Below are 27,072 nucleotides of genomic sequence, written 5' to 3' on the forward strand. Positions count from 1 at the left end.
CACAAGTCCTCCCCCCGGCAGAAGAAGGAAACAGGAGGCGAAATCACAGCGACATGTAACAAAAACTGGTCATTAAAGACTACTCATCCACAATTACAAAACGTGTATCAGTCCAGGGCCCCGTATGCCGATCCAACCAAAGCGACAACCGGCATGCCATCACCCCTGTCCGGACCGGCAAATATGATTCAGGCCCGTCCATTGCTGCGAGTCACCTTCAGCCAGGACAAAGAGACAAGATGGCCGCCCTCGAGGAAAGGGGACAATGAAGACGTATCGCACCACAGGGTCCCAAACGCAGCAGTAACATGCCACAGAGGCTCGAGCGATAGGTGCTTTCAGGGTAACATCTGGCAAGGGAAGCGAAAGGCTAGGTCTCAGCAGGTAGTTCGTAGGCAGAGTCACAACGTTCAAAGTGAAGGGTGTCCCTGCAACTGTATCCGTGTCGATGGGTTGACACGTTACATTGTAGCCAGGAGGACTCCGCACCACCGGCCCCCCACTCTGCGACATTGTTTCACCTCCAGGAGAAAACAGGGGCGGCGGGGGATCCTCCAGCCGGGAACGTCCCGTTGCAACCAGTGCCTCATCGATTCTCCGGGTCAGCGCCCGGCAAGTACTCTGCATTGCCACTTTTAACGCCACAAGGGCGGCCAATACATCCCCACATGTCGGGTCCCTCTGTACCAAGCATCGGTCCGCACTATCCCGCTGTTCCTCCGATGCGGCAATCAGCTCCGGGGCACATGGGCGCGCAGACACTACGAGTCCAGGGTCAGCCAGCGTCTCAGCAAGAAGAGCAGACGCCATTGTCATCTCCACTGCGGGCAATTAGTGACGGGACAAAAAGGACTATGATCCGAGGATGTAGGCACCGGGAAAGCGTCGTGCTCCACTCGGGAGCTGCACCGGGCGAGAGCGCCCCACGGCCACCGCGAGAACCAGCCGTTCACCGCAGGAAGACGCTACAAAATGGAGTCCGCTCGCTTGTCTTCAGGGTGGCGGAGGAGAGCTAGCATTAGGGGGCTCCGACGTCGTCCACACCACTGCCGGCGCTCGGGGGAGTCCGACCCGGACATAAGGGTCTGACACCAGTCGCACGGCCAGCATTTCCTCCCCCGCGATCACCCGCAGTATTCCAGCTCAGCACCCCGTCCACATCCCTCGGCGTCCAGCGGCGGCCATCTACGCAGGGACCCGTGGGAGCGCCGGAGGTCGTAGTAGACACCGAGTCAGCCACCAAACCCGCCGACAAAGGTGTCAGGAGAACGCCAGTCACTTCAGTGCCGGTAATCCGCGGCGGTTGATTGGCGCAGGTCAGGAGAATTAATCAGGATTAACAAAAGAAGCCAGACGGTCCACGGAGCCGGGAGCTCAGGCGTCCGACCCGTCGGCCATCTTGGCTCCTCCTCTATAAATGCATTCTTAGAAACTATGAACCTTTTCTTTTCTATTTCCCACCAATACTTTTCTTTGAGCATCTCAAGCAAGGGATCCAATCGCAAGCACTGCCCGTAATCCAGATAAGCGCTCTCAGTGCTTCTGTGAACAACCTCTAAATCAAAGATTCATCATGTCACACCTTGTTAATCGTTCCATCCAGCCACTGCAACCTACCATCACGATTAGTCTTGGAGTCCAAGAGCTAGCAATGAGGTGTGATCCAGAAACCATCCTAAATCACTGTGTGAATCTTACATGCCAGGTTCATTCTTCCAGCCCCCCCTTTCTCGGATAGCGCCTTGAGACCTTTTGGTGATTTGTGCGCTTTATAAGAATATTTGACATTGACATTACCCTTGATGGATCAGATTCTCCTACCATCTAGAAGGGAAAACTGAGACCAGCGCTTTAGAACAAACAGAGTGACAATCTACCCAATTGCTTATTAGTTGCTCAATTTATTATTTAATGCATCCAGTATGTATTCTCTTTTATGTCATTAGAATGTGATTTTCCTTATACTTTAGGCAAATTAGTAACTAACTATTTTTAAACTCGTGGACGTCATTATTTTGTCACTGTCTCAGTATTTAATTACTGATACCTGATTACAATATGACTGATTATACTGTCCAGACCTATATTCTGGAAATGTATGCTTTTTATAATCGAATTATTATGGCATACAAGTCATACTCCTTTAAGCTGTCTTTCCACGATCACTATCGTTCCTGCCATAGCAATAGCCACAGGCAGGAGTCCCTAATATACGTTCAATAATAAAATGGAGCCAGATTCCATATTGCTCAACTTAACACCAGCGACGAGGCACTTTTCCCATCTATGTGTACTGAGTGGCCAGAGCAAAGCAATATTTCTGCTGATGAAAGTGCCAAGCTCACATTTGCACAAAAATTAATTGTCCTAGTGTGCTGTGTCAATGCAAATGGCACCTCACATTACTTGGTCCCTAAAGCAAATATGCTCAGTCACCAGTGCAAGGGATGTCATCTGGTCCATGCAGTCTTCTCCTCATTGAGCTGGACATTATTCTACACCTGCCCCCCTGTTTCAATGATGGTTTCAATAGTCTTGGGCAGCACCTTTCCCAGTCAACTGTAGCTCTGAGTTCAGTTACTTGCAAACTGTTAAAAAAAATAAAAAAATTTAAACGATAGTTACTGTGTTTATAAACCATCAAAAGGGATACTGTGTCTATAAAAAGAGGGTGATATCCCAAAATGAAAGCTGTCATGAGGCACAGCTTCCATTATGTGAATGTGGGTATCGGGGAGCTCAGACGGCAGTCGAGGGGACTGCTGCATGCTCCCTCCGATGTCCTTTTGTATCTTGATAATTTTCATTGCAGGCTCTGCCCCCTTCAAGGGCAATAACTGCAAAGTTGGTTTTGTTCAAATGCAGTAAGGAAGGTATGCAGTCTCTCGCAGGCCTCTACCACTGAGTGTGCAGCCATTTAGAAAGAATAACATTCAGGAATTTTGCCTCATTAATATTGAAGTATTTCTACTATGAAGGCTATGACCTCTACCACAAACTAAAAATAGGAGGGAGCTTTATTGCAGTGCTGTACAAAAACAGCAACATCATTGGAACCCGATCCTATGTATATGAGGTCTTAAGTTCTTGTTTTGAGGGAGGTAATTTGTAGGGTGTTAAATTTTAAACTTTGTTAAATAAAAATTATAGTTTTACAAACATTGTATGCAACATAGTAATTTTAGTTAAAGGTTAGGGGTCTTTGTTGATTGTGAACAAATCCTAAGATATGTATTTTGAAGCTGCCCCCTCTCGTAGCTCCTGTGTTGAGTATGGAAAAGTGTCAATTTATTGCAAGACTATTATTGACCCAACGCTCTTTTCTTTGAAAGGTAAGAACCTTTGTCGCAAATGCCTCGAGAATTGCAAGACGTGCACAGCAGCTCAGACCTGCACTGAATGTAGACACGGCCTGAGGTAAGGAGTTTTTAATTGCTCCACCCATTAAACACTATTTGACACCTCAGCGTGTGGACAAATCCCTGCATATAGTTACAGAATCAGATTGATGTAATATATTACAGAGTTTTGCACGTGCACTCTAGCTCTATATAGCAAGAGTGTTTACTTGGCAAATATAATAAGTAGGCAGCAGCAGGAAATCCTGCATCCTAGCCAGACCTCCGTGACACTACTCTCGTGCCTACGTACTCGCACACCTTGTCCTGATGATGATCTCACATCTATAGAGGTTGAAACGCCGTCAACCATAAACATACTGACTCCCTTTTGACTATATAAAAATAACCTAAGGAGTCATATGTTCTGTTTTTGTTAGTTGATTCATGTTTTTTTATCACACACTTGTCACTGCACGCTATTTCACCTACATTTGAGCCCTGGATCTTGTTTTACACTATCTGATTCATATGCTTCAATTATTCTGTAATATAAAATATGCAATGAATAAATTAATTACAGTTTAAAATCTATTTTTCTGCCTACTTCTATATTTGCCTTGGTGGATTATTCAATTGTCTGGTAAAACATTTATACATACCAGGCTTTCTCTTGTTTACATGATTTATTACCCATAGTGAACCACTGCTCTGTTTTTGTCACCACATATCAGTGCTTCAATGGAGGCCACTAATCGTCAATACTAGATTCAGTTTGCTGTACTTGCTCTGCTCCCGCAAATTAAAGCTAAGAATACCAACATAATTTTCATCCTCCAATTTCAAATTCTTTTACATTTACAGAGCGTTCGAAATTTTTCAATTTTACATTTCGCTTTTTTTATGTACATATACATTATTAATCTGCTAATATTTAATTCTCTAAATAGCTGCGGACCTCCTGAGTGGGTGTCCCAGATCCCCAGGGTTCCGCAGACACCCGGTTAATAACCACTGTTCTAGACTAGTCATCTCCACTACAATCAGAGCTGCACTGGTGTATCAGCTGTTCAATAGAAATGAATTGTGCTTCATTGTTCATTTCTTATCACTAATACATTCATCATGAGTAAATTAGACTACAGCAACAGCTTGCTCTTCTGTCTTGCTAAGTAGCCTCCTCTCCATTGACCACATAATTTAACTTTGCCACCTGTGTACTCTTCCTCCCACACTATGTACCCAGTTTGTCCACTGCATACAAATTACTGAGTCTCAGCCTGCAGCAGAGCCCTATCCTTGATGCTTAAACAGATCTACAAAATAATCCATGGTCTTCCCATTCCCCAGTCTCTCTGTAACCATCCATAGTCATTCCCCAACAAGGTCTCTGAAACATGCTAATCGTTCATTACCTGCTCACAGTACCCAAATCCTCAGAGGCCCAATCACATTTTGATCAACCCACAGAATTAGCCCTCTTCGCTGGGATGCCTTTCCTTATACAATTCAGGGTTATTCTCATCCCACACTCTTTTAGGATTGCTCTAAAAAAAAGAAAAACTTGCAAAACAAGAATCCTTCCAGCCTGGCCTACTTGGCAGATCATGAAACCAGCATCTCCATAGAGTCTCGAGTGTGATCATGTATGTATGTTTCAAGCTTTGAATACTGTGGTGCTCATGTCCACACCTCAATTACCCACCTTCTGCTTTGTCTACAAGCTGAACCAGCTAATGCCCCCAACTGTTATTATGTGCAGCATTTGTGTTTAAAATGCTACAGAAACTATTAAATACATTTCAGAAACACTTTTAAAAAAAATGTAACCAGCCAGAATGGCAGATTGATTTAGCCAGGGGTTGATTGTTGGGTGTTACACAATTATAGACGTGTTTCTGATATTACTCGGCAAGCCGAGGCAGTGTCATGACTAGGTGGAATGCCCTTGGTTAAAAGTCCTGAAGATAAATTGCTGTCCACATGATTGATGATGGCTTAAGTTTTATTACTGTGTGTGAAAGCCATTGTTAATGTTTAAATCTTTTAAGCAGTCAGGTTATGGGTGTTCACCACTTTCCTAGTGGTCACCCCGATTCCAGCTTTTAGAGCACTGATATTTCTTCTATTAACACTAAACATATTACAGCTTGCAAAAAAGTAGACCTGCGTCTTTGCTGGGTTTTCTGCCTTGGTGGCCTTCAGGTTCAGAAAGCTTCTCAACTTCTGATTTGTCGATGGAACTTTTGGGTTTTTAAGCTAAACTCTAAGTTTCTGCATTAGCAAATGGACTGCCACAGATATGTTGGTGAATGTGCCTTACGCTGTCGGGTCTGAGCCATCGACCTGTCCATTACTGAGATGCATTGCCTTCTGTCAACGTTAGCAGATCATACACTAGTCTCGCCTTCTCTAGCTCTGCAGTCGCTAAACATATATCTTTGCTGAAATATATTTGGGTGAATTGTATACACTATTCGATTCGTATCCTAGTTCTTTTGAAGAATCATGACTGATCTTTTTAAACCAGTTTACAGGGAGCCAAATGTGTAGTCAGCTGTGAAGATGGGACATTCTACGGCGGAAACAGGAAAGACTGTGAGCCTTGCCATCCATCTTGTGCTACGTGTGCAGGTACAGTAGCTTATTAATTGGACTTGCTGGTAGATCTCTCCCCGATTGCAACACTGTGTTCAGAATGTTACTTGGTCACTAGGGCTGGGTTCAGGGCCAGGGTAGAATTGATAGCTGTCTAGTGCACACCCATCAGTCTTGATGATAACCAATATTACTGTTTTTCAAATGCCTTTGACATACTAAGTTCAATAGAACTGTTTATGGGCCTACGTAATCTGATGTTATTTGATTAGCAGTCACCGGCATATCGGTCTCATGAAGAGGGAAAGGCAGCCCTTTCCCTGACGTCTATTTCCCCCCTCCCCCCATCTCTTCCAGAGGCCTGTTAGACTCTTTCGCTCTCATTTTGGAAGAGGATTTTGCCACTTTAGTTCGCTCTATCAAATCTGCTGCTTCATCTTGGAACCCCTGCCTCCTAAGCTACAAAAAATAAACTTGCTGTTGGATTCCAGCTGGCCAAGTGTAATTACCAATGCTTCCCTTTCTTCTGGCCTAGTACTTGAATCTTTGAAAATGTCCGGAGTCACTCTCATGCTAAAGAAGTCCTCCCTTCATCCACAAAACCTTCCTAACTATTGCTCAGATTCCATATTTGGCTCAGTTTCTGGAAAATTCTGCCTTCCATCAGATCTGAGTTTCTTGAAGTTAACCAACTTCTACACCCAGATCAGATGGGATTTCATCCTGGACATTGTACAGAACTAACGGTTGCGTCTGCTGTCGAGCGTGCTCTGGCTGTGGCTAGTAGTGCTCTTGTAGGACTTAGAGTATGTTATGTCATTGCCAGACTGGCATGGACAAATATTAAATAACATGTGAATCTATAAGTGATCCCAGTCCTGGAGGTTTTCAGTTATAGGCAAGTAACTTATTTAACCCTTCCACTGCGCCACACAATTATTTCGAGGGAAGGTGTTCTGAATTTTGTCCCCCATTTGCTTTACTCACTAAGGCGATTCAGAGATTTACAATGTCAAGGGAAGATATTAACCAAATTCTAGTAAAATAGATGAAATGAAATCTTTACATGAAGCTTATCAACTGCCTGGATGTGCTGCTATCTTAGATGAAAGGTTAGATACTGCGCATAGATTCAGCTTCAACTAGCACATCGATCATACCACTCAGATGCTCAAAGTACTCAATTAATGTGTTCTTGTAAGCTGCTTGGATTTCACGCGAAGTAACTATGTGGACTATGGTTCACACTTTCTGTAAGTCAAAGTGCAAGCATACCTAACTATTAAGCAGTGGTCAAAACCCATATATGTGAAAATCTGTTGCACTGAATCTCTCCACTGTGATTTCAATCACAGATTGGAACTCTATTAAATAGCACGTGACTCTATGCATGACCAATGGTAGAAAGGGCAGGCACTTCACATTGGCAGAGATTCTCAGTCAGCGTGTCCTGTCAACCGGCATGTGTAACCCTTCCTTCCTTGGAGTGGTGTCATTGTAGCCTGTACTCCAGCGAAAAAGGAACTATGATAGTTGTATTGGGCTGAGCCTCTGTGGAATGAATGATCTAACGTGAGGCAGTAATTGAGGGGACCAAAAAATGTGCAAAACTTTAGAAGGTGTTCTGAGACCCCATCCTTAATTCTAACTGCCTGCTTTTTTGGTCCTGGTCAAACCAGAGTGAGCCGTGGTATGCACACATTTGACTTGGGTGTATCTCTAGAGAGCGCCATCATGTTGTTGTGCTGGTGCAGGTGCTTAGTCGTCCACAGATTGTAATTGTCCTGCACCGATAATCAGTGGCATCCACCGCAACATGAAGATGGGGGTGGGAGGGAGGCAGACGGACAGGGAGCGGGACGGGGAAAGACAAGATAAATAATAATGTTTTTAACCTTACCTTTCACTGCTGCCTCCGATGCTGAATTCTGCCTCGGTGCTCTCCCAGCAGTCTGTTAGAAGGCAGAGGCTGCCCAGCCAATCCAGACCCTGCTCTCTGAGAACAGTGCAAGGATTGGTCTGAGCGCCTGCTCTGCTGCTCAGACACTACCTTGTGGCCTGCGGCTTTTCTTCAACCCGGCTGTGAACACTGCTGAGTTGGAGAAACAGAAGTGCGCATGTCTGTTTGGCCGGCCTAGAACCTCAGCCAAACTTACATGTGTACTTCTAAGTGCCCACCGCCTGTATGTCATGGCCTGGCCCTGCTGCGCCCTACACGCATGCCATAGCCAGTCATAGAAAAATACAATTATATGGTTTCATTATCGTTTTATTTTTCTGTGACTGACTCTGACAAGTGGAGCAATACTCCTCCACCATTACGGAGGATCTGCCCCTGGCGATAATGTTGGGTGCCGTAGGACTGAACTACTCTACCGCAGAGATCTTGCTGAATCCGTTGAAGAGCGGTATTATTCATACATTAAAACCCTGCAGAGCAATGCACTTGGTGACTGGCGGTCCCGTAAATGCTATATGTTAAAATGGAGGCAATTTGTTGCTGTCCTTCTGCACCACCTGATTCGAGGAGTAAAGAATATTTGACTAAACTTTTAGTGTTTTCTAAAAGCAAAGCTTTGGTTCCTACAGCTAAAAGTGGAATTTGCATCTATTCTAGACATGTGCTCAGCAGTAGCGCTGTATGCTAATAACATCTGTTTCTGTTGCTTTTAAGGAGCTGGAGCTGATGCATGTATAAACTGCACAGACGTGTACTTAATGGAAGACGGCAGATGCGTTCAGACATGCAGCACTGGATATCATTTTGACCAGTCCCTAGAAAATGGCTACAAAACCTGCAAAAAGTAAGCTGTCTCGTGCCTGTAAATATAGAATTGAAGATGGCATGCGCCGTTCCTACATCAAGTGCTCTGTTTACAGTTCTGAGGATAATTAGGCACAGTATAATTATGGGCACATACTGTTCAAAACAAGCTGCGTGATCATGCTGTTTTAATGCTGAGGCCCTACAAAAGTGTCTGAAGCTCGTACAAAACAGCTGACGTTATTATTTCATGTGCCTGTAAATAATTGCATTTGAACTATGCACAAGATGTTGTCAGGAACAATATTAACGGGTTATTTGTTCTTTTGTTTAAGTTCTCTGTAAATTAAATAAGATTTCTGCAACCTTTTGCATGTGCCTATTATAGTCCGAGCAAAGAAAAGTGCATTAGGATGCAAAATATAATGGGGATTTTTTTCGCAGATCAGATTCTTTTTTCTATAAATCCGGACGGCCTCCCTCGGAGTTTTCGCTGCCCTGCCTGAACATGGCACCATATCGCTCAAACCATATACTTTTTTTTGCAAACGTGTCATCCTGAACATAAATGTATAGGTTCTTTGCAGATTTATGTTGGTGCCAAAATCACAAAGGTATTTGTTTACCTTAGATAGGCGTGCAAGTAATTTGTACATGTAAGCCCTCTTTTGGTGTTAGCAAAAACGCATATTCACACCCATAAAGGGATTTTTTGCACATATCCATGGTGTAATACTTGCAGGGCCGGCTCTAGGGAGGTGCGAACGGTGCCACCGCACCGGGCGTTGACGTGGGTCGGGGGCGCCCTGTTTGCAAATATATTATGGCTTGAAAACCACCTTCTGCCACGTTCATTGCCTCCAGCAACATATAGAGATCAATAAAAATGTTGAGATAACTCCAGTGATTAATGTACTTCCTAGAGAAGAGAGACGGAGTTTTGTCTAGTGGAAGTTTGACTCCTGGTAAGGTAGCTCAGAGGGTTAATATGCCTGCTGCTAAGAATGTGTGCCATGCAGATCCCAAAGTGCATATAATGTTAATAGGTCAATGGGTTACTGCTTTTGTCAGAGAGATCTTTTTGTTACTTGCAGTTTAGAAGTTAAAAACCTAATATAGAACTATGAGCTATTAACTGTCATCAAAGAGCTGCATGCAAACTGCAAGGTGTATATTATATAAACCTAGATGTTTGTTGCACTGTCTTTCCTTAACCTAATCTTGCAAAAAGGGTTCATTAGGGTAGAAATTAATTATTAATTTTAACGTGAACCCCTGACAATTAGTGTTATGTTTTAAAATCGGAATTTGTACTTTTCCCCATCCAACGACTCTTAAACTATACTGCCTACCAATATGGATGACATGTGTTTCCTACATTTTGTAATCCTTTGTCTTATGTAACCTTTCTTATACACTGATTTACACGTGTGATTGTTAAATGTGTCTATGATGTAAAGCGCTCTGACGCCTCACACTGGTATGAATGCCGCTATAAAACTAAATGAATCTGAGAGATTGGTTACGGAGACTTGAGGGGCACTGTTAAATGGTGGTAGTGAGGGAATCTGTGGCAGCGGTGGTCTTTGGGGGGGCACCAACAAACATTGTCGCACAGGGCGCCACCACTGCTAAGCCGACCCTGAATACTTGTGAGCAATGTTAGATGTTTAGTGCGGGAAAATCTTCCTAAGTGAGCGGCTGTCCACAAACGTGTGATTTTCCATGTATTCAAAATAGTTAGGTTGACACAAATGCATACCTGCCAACCAACATGGTGCCACCCTGTGAAACACAATATCTGCTCCTATCACAATGTCTCCCTTTGAGGAGCCGATATCACATGGTTGCAGGGAAAACAAACTGAAAACCACTGTATAGTGGATTTACTGCTCATTTTCTGAGGCTTTGAACTGCTGACGTTCATTAAAGGGTGTGAAAATACCCCAGGACATCGACACCAGCAGTGATTAATTTGTAAAATAAAAAGTGCCGGGCTCTCCTCAGGAGGCAGCGCCAACATGAGAAATGTGCTGGTGCAAACTGCCTCCTGACTAGAGCCCTGGCACTTATTAATCTGGGGAGGACTTGGCCTAATGGCTAAAGCTGCCGATTTTGGAGCTAGGAAACCGGGATCGAGTCTCGGCGTGGCTCAACATACTGTCATTTTGTGGAAAATCACGTGCTTTCCAAAGCACCTGCTCAAATTAAGCACTGGGCACCAGCCTCAGCAAGCTTTTTTTGGGGGGGAGGAGGCTTGGGGGTCTGGATGAGGTTCAGAACTGTCTTCTAGGTACTGGTGGGCTCAAGGCCCTGCCCCCTTCAAGGCCCCGCCCTCTCCTCACACTGAGATTGTTCTTCAAGTTGACAGGTATGCAAATATACTATTTTAAATGCCAGCTGTAAGTTATTTTCAAGGGTGAGAAGGAATAGTAAGGGCTATCAAAATTGGTTGGAATAAAAAGAAAGATTGTTTTAAAGTGGAAATGTATTTTTGCGTTCTATTTCCGCATGCATGAATTTGCATCTTGCAACTCATTTGCGCATATGAAACTATGTATGCCCGTATACACTTATATTGGAGTAAATTACCAATATTTCGTGACAACGGCCGCTAGTGTTCATAAATAAGTTTACACAACACAAAATCAAGTTACATGTAAGGGAGTGCAGCCCCACGGAATGCATTTTAAGAGTCTTCAGTTCAAATCAAATCACTTTATTCGGAAGGTTTTTCCATCCATAAAAGTAACAACAAATCACAATCGATATTTCATTCAGTTTAAAACACACTAGATGTTATCAAAAAGTTAAACTTGCAGGTAACCCACCAATTAAAATAATATAAAGTGCCATGTGCCTTCACAGTAAATCATGAAGTCTACAGGATGGACAAGTTTCGTTTTCCAAATAATTAAATTGCGAGACGTACATAGTTTGACAACATTTATCAAAATGGTTAAGTGCTACGTGCCCTAACTGCATGCTTTAAAATAGAACCTACATGAAGGCATGTTTCAATAGTCAGACAGAAGAATAACATGAGAAAACCTATAGCTACACTGTCTGATGTCCCTGTATTTCTTTTAAAAAAATGGGATTAGGAATAATCTTGTATAGTTTCTTCCCTCCATTTAGCAGTAGAAATGTGCCTAAAGTAAAGACACTGGAATTATTTTAAGAAAACACTGTTAAAACCAACATTTGTTCTGAAGTCTAATTTGGAAGATAGGCCTTGTTCACACTGTTAATTCTCTGTTAATCTATTGTTAAGAGACAACAAATTGTTTTGTACAACCCTCCTCTCCCCGTGTAGCATGTCATAATATGCCATGTAAATAGGGCACGCGGGTAGATGTCCCAGTCTCTGGAGCACATTGAACCCTCTTACTTGAAGAATGCTACGGTTTCTCTCTTTGTCAACTCTGTATTGAAATACATGGTCACTCAGGGGTGTGGTGTTCTGTGTTACCCAGCGAGATACAGAAATACTTTTTCTGCTGAAATTGAACTTCTTGGACCACTGTTATGGGCTTAATGGATTACCTCAGTGGGTTACAAAAGTTACATCTATTACCTATAGTAGTTGATTAAAATCTTCTCAAGTTTCTACTAAATAATATCTATAAGTAAATATGAATACTCTTGTTTTTTAAACTATATCTGCATTTTTTAGTTAGTTATTTTATCACATGCATACTATAAAAGTCATTCACATTGTCGCATTGAAGCATGACAGGCAGGACGTTGGTCAGTCTCTAACACACTGGCAGCAAGTCAGTATGTTGCCCCAGTAGGCAGGAGTGGCTGGCGAGATGATGTTAGCCTGTTCTTGAGTAACTGGAAAATGTTGAATGATTCCTTGACAGCCAGGAGAATGGGGACATGTGGGAGTGTAAGGATAAAGGATTTCCAGAATGCATGGCGTTGCAATTCAAAGAACCTTTCTTCACATCTGTCATGATCAGGCTCCGGTCAGGTAATTCGATAAACACATGGGATAGGGATTAGGCAGGACTTTTTTTTTGTTTAGGTGAAAGTTGCACGTTGTTGGTTCGAAAGAGATGGAAGAAATTGATCTATCCCCTGGCCATCACAGGGACAGATTTTCAGACTGTGGATGGAGGAACTGGCGCAGTTTCTTTCTCAATCCAGGTTCTAGCGTAAATACCATATTTTTATATTTTTGGTGCAATTCTTTCCTATACTCGTGAAAGTTGGCATGTATGAAATTTGCATCGCCTAGTCAGCCATTTATTACTAAAACCACGACCACTGGGTTGGTCATCATCCCATTCGGGAGGCCGTCTGAGTTCACAGCATAACCAGATATCGGTTATTTCTCAGTGGTAGCATATGTGCTTAGGTGGTTCAAGGGGACTGCATGCCAGATTCTTAGCTAGACGGTGGTGGTTGGGCATTCAGACATCTTGCTGCACTCTAAGGGAAGTCTTGGGAGGTTATGGCCAACGAGGTACATCTTTCTGTCATTGGCCTAGGAGTGGAGCGCACAATTTGTTGAGTGCCAGTATCTGGATGGGAGAACAGTGTTAGACTCAACAAGAGGTCGATATAGTGTCTGAGAGTGAAGGGATAAGTTTAACTACTTGGGTGCACTTGCTGAGGATGGCTTTGAGGTTGACCCAATCAAGGATTGATACTGTGGGTTCTGTCACATCATGGATTCCTTTGACGAGAGTATTGTGAAGGACACTAAAAGGGCGTGACAAGTTCTTTCTCACTTTAGTGTACTAGGTGGAACCCAGATAAGCAGAGTATGAGGATTGTGTGAGCTTCTACTAACTTTTGCAGAATGAGCAATGTTCTTTGTAATTTTGAAAGGGCTTAGATGACCATCAATGAGTTGGTAGTTACTGAGTGAAGCAGTAAGTATAGCTGTGCATTCTGTCGATAGAAGATTTGGAAATGTGTCGCCAATTTCTTAGAGGCTTGACAATACAGGGGAGAAATGTAGCATAGGCATCATTTTATAGGGGGTTGGGGTGATTTATGGATTGGTTGCCACTTGAGAATATCAATTCTGCCCAAAACATTTAAATGTGTTTGCTACAATATCGCATATAAAGACTCAATCATGCACAATTCAGAACTTATGTGGCCAACAGCTTTCTTCACCTGGAAACTGTTGAAAATTGTTAACCCTTTATAGATCACCAGGTAGGCTTTGTCCTAAAATGTTACATTTCTGAACCATGTACATAAATGAGTAATAGTAATATTTTACATTCCTAACTAGAATTTCTCTATTGGCCTTTACAGTCATATCTGCTAGACGCGTTCTATCAACTTTTTAACGGATACGTCTATCCTAATTTTGGGGGATTAATGATTTCCATAACAATAAGACTTAGCAGACCAGGTCTCTGAGTCGTATACACCACAGAGAGAATGGTGATATAGACAATTGCGGCAACATCGTACATGGCTGTGCCACAGATTGAATGGCATGATAACTTATAACAATAAAGGCGGGGAAGCTATCTTTACCTCTTGGATATGGATTCTTGCAGTTATGCGGGAAGGTATTTACTTCCTAGGTTCTTGCTGGTCTGGGCCTCTGCTTTTTCTAAGTTGCCATGACAGAAGATGGTGCGGATCAGAAGAGGTGCCAATGGTCATCCTACCTAGAGGAGCACAGAATGTGATATCTGTATTGCAGTCCCTTTGATCCACATTACTCAATATTGCTGCAGCCATGTGCATATTCTGCCCCCCTAGGAAGAGGAACACTTCCTTCCAGTAATATAGCTGGGGATGTGACTGAAGATGCATAGTCACTTAAGCATTTCAGAATATGTTTACATTTTTTCTTTATTTGTAACCTTTGTCAGGTGTGATGCCAGCTGCCTGGAGTGTAACGGACAAGGGGAGAAGAACTGTACAAGTTGTCCAAGCGGGTACCTGCTGGATGCTGGAGTCTGTGTAGTTGGGACCGTGTGTAAGGATGGTGAGTTGCATTATTTTATAAGGAGCTTTGTAGATGCCACTGCCCCTTGGTAAAGCTTTTAGAGAAACTTTGTCTAAGGATTTTCAAAAAGTCTATCATCGTGTCACATAAAGATTACTCTCTGCTCCTCATCCCATCTACTCATAATTCTAGCTTCTTTGTAAAAATGTGTTAGATTTACAAAAATGTTTCTGAAGTTGGTGTGACTTAGCTTCTAAAAACAGTCATACTAGTGCATATAGCCGTTGTGATTCACAGAGGTGCATTACGCATACAAAGGGGTTATCCGGATATCCGCTGTACACTTAACTGATGTGTAAATTATGCACATGTCCATTCCACATGGCTGTCTACATGTTGCCGTTGCCTGCAGAATGTCAGTCATGTCCACACAATGCTACACAGGTGACCAGCCACAAAGTAGTGACTTGGACAGTACTATAAACACCCCATAAATGCCTTTATTAACATGTATCTGGGCAGCTAACATATCTGCACTTCCATTAACCTGGCAGAAATGTTGCATGTAGTGCAGTAAAGAGCATCTGCCTGTTCATGTATGATAGATCATGATTAGCAAATGGATATATGGGAATTCCATTTGTTTTGTGATAAACCCGAAAAGAAAATATTTTAGTCCTAGTTTCCTAATCCTGATATATATGTTCTATTTGCAGTCAATACCCCTCCCACATTTAGGGTTATGAAAACGGACATAAACTGCATAATGAACAGTATCTATTTGCACCTAAAGACTGCTGCATGCATGTAATGTGTTACCCAAATTACCCGCACACACAGCAACATTGCCCAAGATGCGAGCCGGAGGATGCAGACCTTCTGCATATGTTGTGGCCCTGCCTTGCGCTAGCAGAGTTCTGGACAGAGGTCGCCCGGTATGTCAGGGCGGTGACGGGTATTCCTACAGAGGAGACAGCTGGAAATTGCATACTGGGGATGTATCAATGACCAAAATCGCAGAAGGTACACTCGCGGTTTGCTGACATAGCACTTATCCTCGCAAATGGTGCGATAACCATGAGGTGGAAAGCGGCAAAGGGTCCATCAGTGTACTTGTGGCATGGGGAAATGGTGAGTGGGGCAACGCGGAGAGTGCTGCCATTAGACGGGGAAGAAGCTCGAGGGTTGCCTAAAACCGAGATCTCAATGGCTGGGACTTAATGCTGGAAGCATTTAAATCCTTCGAACCTGCGCCAGTCCCAATGGCATATGACACATAGAGGAACATTCATAAACAGCCTCCCGATGGCACAATTCTGACCCAAGAATGTTTACATGTGGAACGCTGCCAAATGCAAATAGTACTAATTGTGACAACATATGTAGAAGGAGGAACCAGGGTGAACTAGGCGCCATAGGCAGGAATTTAAGTAAAACCAGAGGGTGGAGGGAGGGGAGAAAGGGGGTTTAATAGTTGTTGAAGACCGCCTTAAAGTGACCATATGGGGACATATGGCCACAGCGACATACTGCTTTGATATAGGATTTGGGACTTCAGTGCAGATGCCCAGTGTCAAGTAAATGTAAAGGGTATGCCTGCTGCAGCAGTCTTTTCATTTTCTATAGCACTCTGCACCACGTATATGGTGTGTGAAGAGGCGCTGTACGCTGCAGAAATTGCACATAAGTATTTGCAGTGTGCACTTGACTATCGAATGTGTTTTGTTTGAGTGACTTGCATATGGCGCAGAAAGATTAATGCATTCCCTGCGCTTGGCCTCACCTTCTAGGGTGAGAGGTTAGGTGGTGAGAAGAGTTCACTATTTTCACCTATATATTTCACACTATATAAATTTGATGCGGTATTTTGCTTCCATGCTGCCACTCCATTGTCACAGCCATGTATTATACAGTTGTGGGTGTGGTTTTGGAGTCACAATTCTCTGGATAGTCCATAAAAGCAAAAGTCTCAATATACTTGAAAAAACAGTTTATTTTTTCTGCACAGCTTACTCTTCTTGATCGATCAAACCTAAAATTATGTATCCTTTTCTGTGTTTATTGCTGTTTTCTAATTATTATCTTTCTGATCTTTTTGTTTCCTTTCATACATGGATACCAATCACTTCGTGTTGGAACCCTGTCTTACTTCCTGTTGAAACATGAAAAAATAATCCTGCTGTTGAATGCTATTTATCTGATGGACCAAACTTTTCTGCTGTTGAATGCTCCTGAATGATCCTTTCTACCAAATCTGCCTGCTCTGACCAATCAAACACCTCCTTCCATGCCCGCAATCTCTTCAAACCTCTTCAAACCTCCAACTTCCTTCCTGCACCTTTCTATTGGCGCCCTCTGGAAAGCAACGGAAGAATCTTGGGCAGAGGGCGGTTTCTGTATGCTAGTGAAAAAGAACAACCTCTGTCAGCGGAAAGTGCTCCAGCAACTTTGCTGCCGAACATGTACACTCAAAGGTTGAACGGGCTCGGCCAGAGCTCGCGCTGTTTCTGTAGACTCCTAGATTATTTCATAACAATTATAAATAAGGCCACCTCTTTCCCGTCCTCCGTGTCAAAGGGGACGGGGAGCTGTTTTGTCAGAACTTAAGTGGAATAAGGAAAAAAAAAAACACTACAACAAACCTACCTTTTATAGCTGGGTGTTTTGAGGTGAGCACCCCAATTAAGAGTCAGTATTTTGTGACCAAAGTGTATGATGCCAAAATAAAAGTTAAAACGTGATTTGATTTTACGGCGACAAAGGGTAATACTGTTTTTTTAGGGTCCTTTTTTTTCTTCTTCATTTTGTTTCGTTTCCCCTTATGAAAGTGTATCACCAAGGGAAGCATTGTAAGAATGCTGCTCAGCTTACGGTGACTTTGGAAAAAGAAAATATGTCCGAATATGAATTGTTTGCTTTCCATGGCAGGCTTAATTGTGCGGGGGAAACGTAAGGAATCTAGTCCCTGAGGGAATCGGAGACATTGATATTAAGCAGCAGGACCATGTTCTGCATCCACGATTACGTCATTCGAGAAGTCACAAGTGACATGTTCCATGCATTGCTCACTTGATTCATGCCTTTGTACGGATTATTTTTTGTCTTGCATCATATGTATTGTGTACATAACGTGTTTTTCATAAAATATAAATATATTTTTTCTTGATCTCCATAGATGTGGTCCTAAGGACTATTCATTTTCATTCATCTAAAAAGACTAGCTATTTAAAGTTTTATATCACTAAGAGAGAATGAAGGTACATAGTCTAAGCTGTTTTGGAGATGTGTGTGCTTGACTACTCCTTACAGGGGTATTCTTTTGGAACTACAAAGATTGCAACAAGTCACGGTTCCCATATTTATTCTCATGCTACAGTTGATTGAGCTATGGTACACAGGTAACTGACCTTTGCAAGAATACCTTGGTACCTTCACGCACAGAAGAATAACTCAAGTACAAGTCATTAGCAGCGGTTTACAGCTATGCTCCTGCCATTTTGTATTTTCATGGCTGAATGGAGCACTCTCATTTCCAAATGTGGTTTATTCAACATTGTCTATTTAAAACAAAAAAAGAACCTGTCAGTATTTTGTTTGTGACAGTCATGTGTGTAGCAGAAACTAATAAACTAAATTTTGAAGACCTGATTAGTAAAACAGATTCAACCAATCCGTCCTTCTGTTCAGTGGGTGAGGATGGGTACTCTAAAAGGTATTAATGGGAAGTACCAAGTAGGAAAACAGTTTCCAAATGAAAGGTTTGTTTCCGACCCTGTTCAATTTATAACATGGGAAAGAGCTTTTCTTTAGACAGCGAAAAGAATGAGGGCCAAGTGGACGAGAAGAGCAGCGGGCTTCATTAATGTAACTGTTATGGTGAGTCTTATTATTTCCATTTCAGTGGAAGATATAAATGTCTTTGGTGATGTAATTTTTACATGTTGGTATGTATGCATTTGTATAAATTAAAACAGAAGAACTTAGTTAAATAACAATAGTCTACTTGCTAGCTCTTAATGTCCGTGTAGATGAAATTAATGGTGTTTTGATAACTTTACTTCATTATTTGTCTAAATACTATTTTTTTTCCAAGTACTTGGTTCAATACAGAGCTGAACATTTTTATTTTCTCACAAATCTTCCACAACTGACAAGCAATCAATAACAGACTACTAAATTTGTGGTCTTTTCTTTTTCATTATTATTAATCTTTCTTGCACCACTTGGGTAATTAGGATATAAAAACTAGAAAAGTACACATTGTTCCCCATTCAATTAGAAACTATATTTATCAGCACTAGGTTTAACTGTTTGGTTCCGATCACGTAAAAAACAATACTCAGTAAAATACCTTATCTGGATTTGGTAAATCTTACTGTCTTAATGATTCAATGTAAAACGTTGGTGCAGCCCTAATTGCCCTTTACATGGGTAGACTTATGTACCTTTATAAGTACTTGGGCTTTTGTTTTCGAATGTGAAAATTACTGCAACTATTTTGAGAATTCATATAAAAATATTTGTTCGAGGCATATGAGCTGCAGATTACACACTGTGCATAAATCGCCATCTTGTGTTGGGCCCGTATGTTTGCAGTTGTTTTTCCTCTTGGAAAGTCTTTGGAAGTCACGAGGTATGTGACTCCTCCCTTGGATCGTATTGCGCATGGGCTTCGGCTCCATCCTCAGATTGTTTTCTTTTCTCCGCCATCGGGCTCTGATGTGATCTTTGCGCTCCGGTTCTGAACAGTTACCAGTTCTTCTATCGGCGCGCAATCCTTCCCCCTTTCGCGGTATTGTTTTTCGATCGCGATCTCTACACTCGACGCGACTCTCATCGTTCCAAGTCTTCAATTACGGTCGTCGACTAGGGCCTTCGGGCCTACCCAAGCTTCGGTCCTGGCTGATGCAAATGACTCCACCGATCTCCATGAGGTAGCAACCTCTGCCTCTCCCCTGGACACGAGGCTCGAGACTGTCCGGCGTGCAAATCCTTCCAGTCCAAGAAAACCATTCGAGACCAAAGGGCGAGAAGAACCATGGCACACTCGTCGACAGCGATCCCAGACGACATCTTCGGAGAAGGTGTCGATGCTCCAGAAGGACACCACACCGAAGAGGGCCTCGTCAGCGCCTCCGAGGCCGACGACTCCGATGTCGAGGACATCACTCCGGCACAGAGGGTTTTGAATACCAACATCCACCCACACCCTCCACGGCATCCAAAAAGGCTTCGGTCACGCCTCCGTCCTCGGGCCTAGGCACGACCAAGGACATCGCTTCCCACACCTCGCCTTCAGGCCCGGTGCAGAAGCCTATCAAGACTTCCGGCAGCTTGGGCTCGAGCCGGCCTACCGTCTGTGCCAAGAAACACTCCTCCGCACCGGCGCCGAAAAAGAAAATGGCCTCCTCCTCGGCACCGAGCTCCAAACCGAAGCACTCAGCGCCGAAACCAAGCACAAGCTCCTCGGTACAGACACCGTCCCCGGAGCCGAGCAAAAAACACGAAGCCATCGACACCCACACCTCAAAGCCGAAAGTCATCTCGGAGCCGAGTAAACAACCAGCAATTCCGAAGCCGCACAGTTCAAAACAACGAACTGATGCAGACTCCCAAGACTAAAAGACCTACGGCCCGAAGCTTTCTGCGCCGACGGATCGGCCACTCACTGAAGAACTGTTTAGGCCTGATCCATTACAAAAAACACTGGTCAAGGACCCTAAGACTGGACATTTGATGCTCAGCATCAAAAAGAGACCGCTGGACAAGCCTGCCCCAGCTCCACCTCCAAAGTGGAAAGCCTTTGCTGCCACCCCTTTGAGAATACCTTCACCCCCTCCTCCACCTCCTCCTCCAGCTCCTCCACCTCCTCCTTCTCCACCACCACCTCATCATTCTCCCACACCCTCTCCGAATGATGATGTCGATGTCTATGAGGACACAGGGGAAGAGCCCCATGACCAACCCACAGGGCACCCCACTCCTACAGGCTCCCCAGACCCATGGGACGACTATAATATTCCAGACATCCCTAATTTCCCGCAGGATGATCTCTACCCTTCTAGACCATCCCCTCCGGAAGACACAATGGGGTTTAATCAACTACTCCAGAGGGCTGCGCACTACACTACCACAGTGTGGATCTCCATACTGACCCCGTGGAGGAGGACTTCCTCCTAGATACCTTCGACACAACACACAGGGCCACTTCCATCCTGCCCATGCTCAAAGGCGTTATCAAGCACGCGCCGGAGGTCTTTAAAGACCCGGTCAGGGCCAGGGTCATCAACCTTCGCATCGACAAGAAATATAAGGCCGCCCCTACAGACCCCATCTACATCAGAGGGCCAGCACCACTAGATTCCCTAGTAGTGTCCACTGCAAGAAAGCGTGCAAACTCCCACGCATCAGGCGAAGCACCACCACCTGATAAGGAGTCCAAACTCTTGGACGCATCGGGCAAGCGCACTGCATCCCAGGCTGCCAGCATATGGCACATCGCAAACACAAAAGCGCTTTTGGCAAGATACGACAGGGCACATTATGATGAACTAGAAGCCATATTACAACACCTCCCTGACAAATGCAAAAATAGAGCCAATGAGCTAATCCAGGAGGGTAAAACCATCACCAACACCTCCATTCGTTGTGCCCTAGATGCAGCTGACACCGCCTCTAGGGCAATTAACACCAGCGTCGTCCTCCGTCTGCATGCCTGGCTACGAATTTCAGGTTTCAAGCCAGAGGTGCAAGCTTCCATTCTCAACCACTCCTTTGACCAGGAACATCTGCCCAAAAGTTGATGAGGCCCTAGAAAAAATGAAGACAGACACAGATACGGCGAAGTCTATAGGAGCCTTACAATCGCACCCTCCCAGGCGCTCCTTTCGCCGCTCTTCCTTTCGAAGCACCTCCAGAGGCTACTCCTCTGACACCGCTTCTACTCCCTATAAAGCCCCTACCCAATCCACCTTCACAAGGGGTTACCAAAGAGGCGGCTACAGGGGCAACTATAATAAAGGCATAGGCAAGGCAAACACCTCCCGCTCTGCCTCCACCCCTACCCAATGACTTCCCTCCACTCAGACGATCCCACTCCGGTCGGGGGCAGACTCCACAATTTCCTTCCTGTCTGGACTCCCATCACCTCAGACAAATGGGTAACGCAAATAATTTGGTCAGTCTACTGCCTCGAACTAACATCTACCCCCCAAACATTCCACCCAAACAACGCCCAATGTCACAGGAACATTTGTCACTTCTAAAGCAGTAGGTAATCTCCCTCCTACAGAAGAGTGCAATAGAACTAGTTCCTACCCACCAACAAAATATGGGAGTTTACTCCCTATATTTTCTCATACCAAAAAGGGACGACACTCTAAGGCCCATCCTGGACCTCAGATCCCTAAATCACTATATACACTCAGACCATTTCCACATGGTCACACTCCAGCAGGTACTTCCCCTGCTCACCCAAAACGACTTCCTTGCCACCCTAGACCTCAAGGACGCCTATTTCCACTTTTCTGTTCACAAGGCTCACCGGAAGCTTCTCAGATTTGTAGTTCAAAGTGCTCCCATTCGGAGTCCCCACAGCACCAAGGGTGTTTACCAAGTGCCTAGCAGTAGTGGCAGCACACCTGCGAAGACAACACATCCACGTCTTCCCATACCTAGATGACTGGCTCATAAAAGCCAGCTCACACAACCAGTGCGTACAACACACTCACGCCACTATCCAACTACTTCACGAAGTGGGCTTCACAATAAACCATGCAAAGTCCCATCTGCAACCGTCGCATATAAAACAATACCTCGGTGCCACCATAGACACCTCAAAAACGCTAGCCTATCCCAGTCCTGCCAGGATAGCAAGCATTCAGGCTCTACGCGCCAAATTTCAACCAGAACACACTCTTCCAGCTCGAGTGTTCATGCAACTTATAGGAATGATGGCCTCTTGCATACTCATAGTACCTCATGCAAGACTCCAGATGCGTCCTCTCCAAGAGTGCTTAGCACGCCAATGGAACCAGGCCCAGGGTCAATTGACAGATCTGGTGTTGGTAGACGGTCGTGCCCATCGCTCTCTGCAGTGGTGGACGACCAAAAACCTTTCCAAAGGGCGACTGTTCCTGGACCTGTTTCCTCAGATAGTACTGACAGCGGACGCATCGCTCTCCGGCTGGGGAGCTCACCTACTACATTACACCATGCAGGGCAGGTGGACACCTCAACAAAAGTTACTCCACATCAACCATCTGGAGTTGCTAGCCATATTCTTAGCCCTAAAGGCCTTTCAAACACATGTCTCAGTCAAGGCCGTCCTAGTCCGCACAGACAACATGACAGCCATGTACTATATACAAAAACAAGGCGGCACACACACTCCCGAGCTCTCTCAGCTAGCACAGAGCATATGGAGATGGGCCATACCCCAAAACCTCTTTCTCCTAGCCCAACATGTCCCAGGAGTCCAAAACACTATGGCCGATCTGCTGAGCAGACAAACACAACAGATCCACAAGTGGGAACTCCATCCACAAGTTCTTCACCCCTACTTTCAAATGTGGGGGCATCCACAGATAGACCTCTTCGCCACCCACGAAAACGCCAAATGCCCAAACTTTGCCGCCAGGCATCCACACCCATTGTCCAAAGGCAATGCGATATGGATGAACTGGTCAGGCAGATTTGCGTACGCCTTTCCGCCTCTCCCACTCATTCCACTAGGGGTGCGCAAACTATAGCAACACTCCCTCACTCTCATCCTAGTAGCTCCAACTTGGGCCAGACAACCGTGGTACACCACACTGCTGGAACTATCTGTAGTACCGCACCAAAAATTACATCTCTCTCCACGCCTCTTAACCCAGAACCATGGAGAGATCAGGCACCCGGACCCAGCTCAGCTCAACCTTGCGATCTGGCTCCTGAAATCTTAGAATTCGGTTACCTAAATCTTCCCCCTGATTGTATGAACGTCATTAAAGAAGCTAGACGACCTACCACTAGAGCTTGCTACGCAGCCAAGTGGAAACGTTTTGTGATCAATTGTCACAACAATAACAATAACTTCAATCCTAGGTGTGTCCATTCAACACATCATAGGCTATTTACTACACCTGCAAAGATGCAATCTAGCCTACACGTCCATTAGACTGCACCTTGCAGCCATAGCAGCTTATCTACAAAACAGGCAACATCTATCTTTCTTTAGAGTACCTGCCATAAAAGCCTTCATGGAAGGCCTTAAAAAGAATAATTCACCCAAGAGTGCCACCCTCGCTGGTGTGGAACCTAAACATCATTCTCACCAGACTAATGGGGCCTCCCTTTGAACCTCTACACAAATGTGACCTTCAATTCCTAACATGGAAAACTGCTTTTCTTGTAGCCATCACTTCTCTCAGAAGAGTCAGCAAGATACAAGCACTCACCATTCAAGAACCTTTTCTACAAATGCACCATAACAAAGTGGTTCTCCGTACTAATCCGAAATTACTCCCTAAAGTCATTTCTCCTTTTCACCTAAACCAATCTGTGAAACTACCCGTATTCTTCTCACAACCACAAACCATTGCAGAAAGAGCTCTCCACACATTAGATGTCAAACGAGCCTTACTCTACTACATCGAGAGAACACAACCCTTTCGTAAGACAAAACAACTGTTAGTTTCCTTCTCACCACAACATAAAGGCAACTCCATCTCCAAATCTGGGATAGCTAGGTGGATTGTCAAATGCATTCAGATTTACTACCACAAGTCAAAACGAACGCTATCTGTTCCCCCTAAAGCCCACTCAACACGTAAGATAGGGGCTTCCATGGCATTCTTAGGGAACATCCCCTTAAATGATATCTGCAAAGCAGCTACATGGTCAACACCGCACACTTTGACTAAACACTATTGTGTAGATGTGCAAACTAAGCAACAAGCTAGTGTGGGCCAGGCTGTACTCAAAACATTGTTTCAAACCACTACAACAGATACTGGTGGTCGCCGCTAAGGATGGGTACTGCTATATAATCTATGCACAGTGTGTAATCTGCAGCTCATATGCCTCGAACGGCAAATGCTACTTACCAGTATGCATCTGTTCTTGGCATGTAGAGCTGCAGATCTACACACGCCCACCCGCCTCCCCGGCTACCTTTATCTGTTCCAGTTTATCCTTTTTAGATACAACACACATGGGCATCTTCACTGTTTATTACTACGCTCCATCATATCCCTGCTGGCGAAAAACAATCTGAGGATGGAGGCGAAGCCCATGCGCAATACGATCCAAGGGAGGAGTCACATACCTCATGACTTCCAAAGACTTTCCAAGAGGAAAAACAACTGCAAACATCCGGGCCCAACACCAGATGGCGATCTATGCACAGTGTGTAGATCTGCAGCTCTACATGCCAAGAACAGATGCATACTGGTAAGTAGCATTTGCCTTCAGCTTGGTAATGTGGTGGCTTTAGTCTGCATTTCCTTTGGTAAGACTATAAATCTAGAAAATAAAGAGGTGTTCACTAAACAAATGTATTAATGTTTATATATGAATGTATGTGTTGGATCTTGGAGATATTTTCCTAATGGGTAAGTGGCTCAGAAATTCACTTTAAAGAACTATGGATTTTAAGGTGATACAAAGTTTTTTTTGTTTTAAAAAACAAATGAAATTGACCTGGTTACTTGACGTTTTATGTAAAATAAACCTCAGATTTATGATAAGATGCTGTACACTTTCAAGTAACATTAGAGATAGAGTATGTAGGAAAATAATTTTAATTGGGGAGGATGTGAGTCCTGCCTTAGTCACAAATCCCAAAATTATGTAAGGTCATACATACAGTTTCAGGATTAAAATGTGGGCTCAATCCCTGGTAGCTATGGCACAGAGCAGCCTGGCTTAACTTTAGAAAGTGTGCAAAGAATTTATCAACATTAAAACAGTAAAAAGACAACTCGATAAAAATCCCTCAACTAATTTCTAAAAAGTAAGGAACCTTTCTTACAAAAATGACAAAAACGACTAAAATCTCATAAGGGAAACCAGATGTATGACTTTTTAAAATTTCAAGGTAAAAAGTGACAAAGTAAAAAAAAAAAAAAAAAAAAAGCACTAATCAGAAATCACTGTTCACAATTGACTGGGAACCAGGCGCAATATCAGGCCAACTGCAATGGAGTGGAGGTCAGATGCACCAACGGTGTTGTCCCGGTCAAAGTTTTTACCTTTTGACGTAGTCTTTTTTGTGAAAGTTGAAATCCCCCCGGAGAACAAGGTTAAAGGCTGTACCTGGTGAAGTCCTCTCAAAATCAGAATAGCAGCTGGATGAGGTCTTGCTGAAGCTGTTGGTTTTGGCAGCAAAAGCTGTGAGGTGAAAATTCAAATTTCACATTTGTCAATGTCCTTTCGTCAGTCAGATACCTTTTGCACTCTTGCACAGTCAAGAATTCTACCTTCCGATTTTGTGCCTTTTTTGGGGCTCAAAATCTTCCAGCACAGCAAGCCTGAAGCTGAATCCAACGGGGTCTTCCTAAAATTGGACACCTTTGCCACTAGGTCCCGCTGAAGTCTTGCAGATCTTGGAAATGAAAAAAGATTTCTGTGTCCCACCATATCAGACTTTCTGCAGCACTTCATCTTAGTCACTTTTAAGGCTCCCAGGACCTCCAGGACAGCACTCTGGAGCCAGCACATACTCCAGGAGAAGACTCAAACAAGGTCCAGTCCTAATCTAGTTGTAACTGGTCACTATAGGACAAATAACTCTTGCAGCCTATGATGTCCATGTAGCCAAAAAGATTAGCCATCTGACCCCAGGTCTCTACACAGATTACATATTGAAGGTCCAGTCATCTTCTGCTCTGCTACAGGTCCAGAAAGCTTTCTACGGAGCTACTTTTGTTCAGTCCACTAGTCAGTGGGTGTGGGAAACTCCTGGACACTCCATAGTCGATGGGCAAAAAGTTCCTAAAAGCAAACCTTACCAGCACATGTGTTTGCATCACTGTAAACTATCTCTCAGTGTACCATTCTCAGTAAAATGCAAAGTGGCTGAATCTTTTTGACACGTCAGACAGCTTGTAGCACACCTAGTGGTATGTCTATGGTAATGAGCTGTCTCCTCCCACTCAGCCACTCCAAATTGGTTGTGGGGCCAGCTGCCTCTTCCACTGAAACCGAAGCCAAAGCCAGGAGGCTAAATTGCATTTTGGGATGAAAAGAACCCTCTCCTCTAAACTTAACTTTTCACTAAACTACAAAAGTACAGGTCTCCTCTGGTTGCTTTCAAGTTAGTAACGTTTCTGGACCCTCCTAAACTCCCCTTCTTGGGTTATGCTGCGGTTCATTGCTTCCCCGTGCCTATCTGCCAGCCCGAGCCATTGTCTGTGATCTAAGAGCAGTATTTCGTACCACAGGAAAGCAGCACAGACAGA

The 27,072-nt window shown here is 44.0% G+C and overlaps 1 protein-coding gene across 1 annotated transcript in view; it reads left to right on the forward strand.

The window, feature by feature from the left end:
* PCSK5 (proprotein convertase subtilisin/kexin type 5) overlaps positions 1-27,072 on the forward strand; it is a 1,432,234-nt gene that overhangs the window by 963,848 nt on the left and 441,314 nt on the right. Inside the window, exons 17-20 of the mRNA XM_085633086.1 lie at positions 3,333-3,417; positions 5,869-5,972; positions 8,611-8,740; positions 14,553-14,668. Coding sequence (XP_085489212.1) covers positions 3,333-3,417; positions 5,869-5,972; positions 8,611-8,740; positions 14,553-14,668 — 435 coding nt within the window. The remainder of the gene's footprint in view (positions 1-3,332; positions 3,418-5,868; positions 5,973-8,610; positions 8,741-14,552; positions 14,669-27,072) is intronic.

Source organism: Triturus cristatus, chromosome 2_1 (genome assembly GCF_964204655.1).
Source record: "Triturus cristatus chromosome 2_1, aTriCri1.1, whole genome shotgun sequence".
Lineage (NCBI taxonomy): Eukaryota > Metazoa > Chordata > Amphibia > Caudata > Salamandridae > Triturus > Triturus cristatus.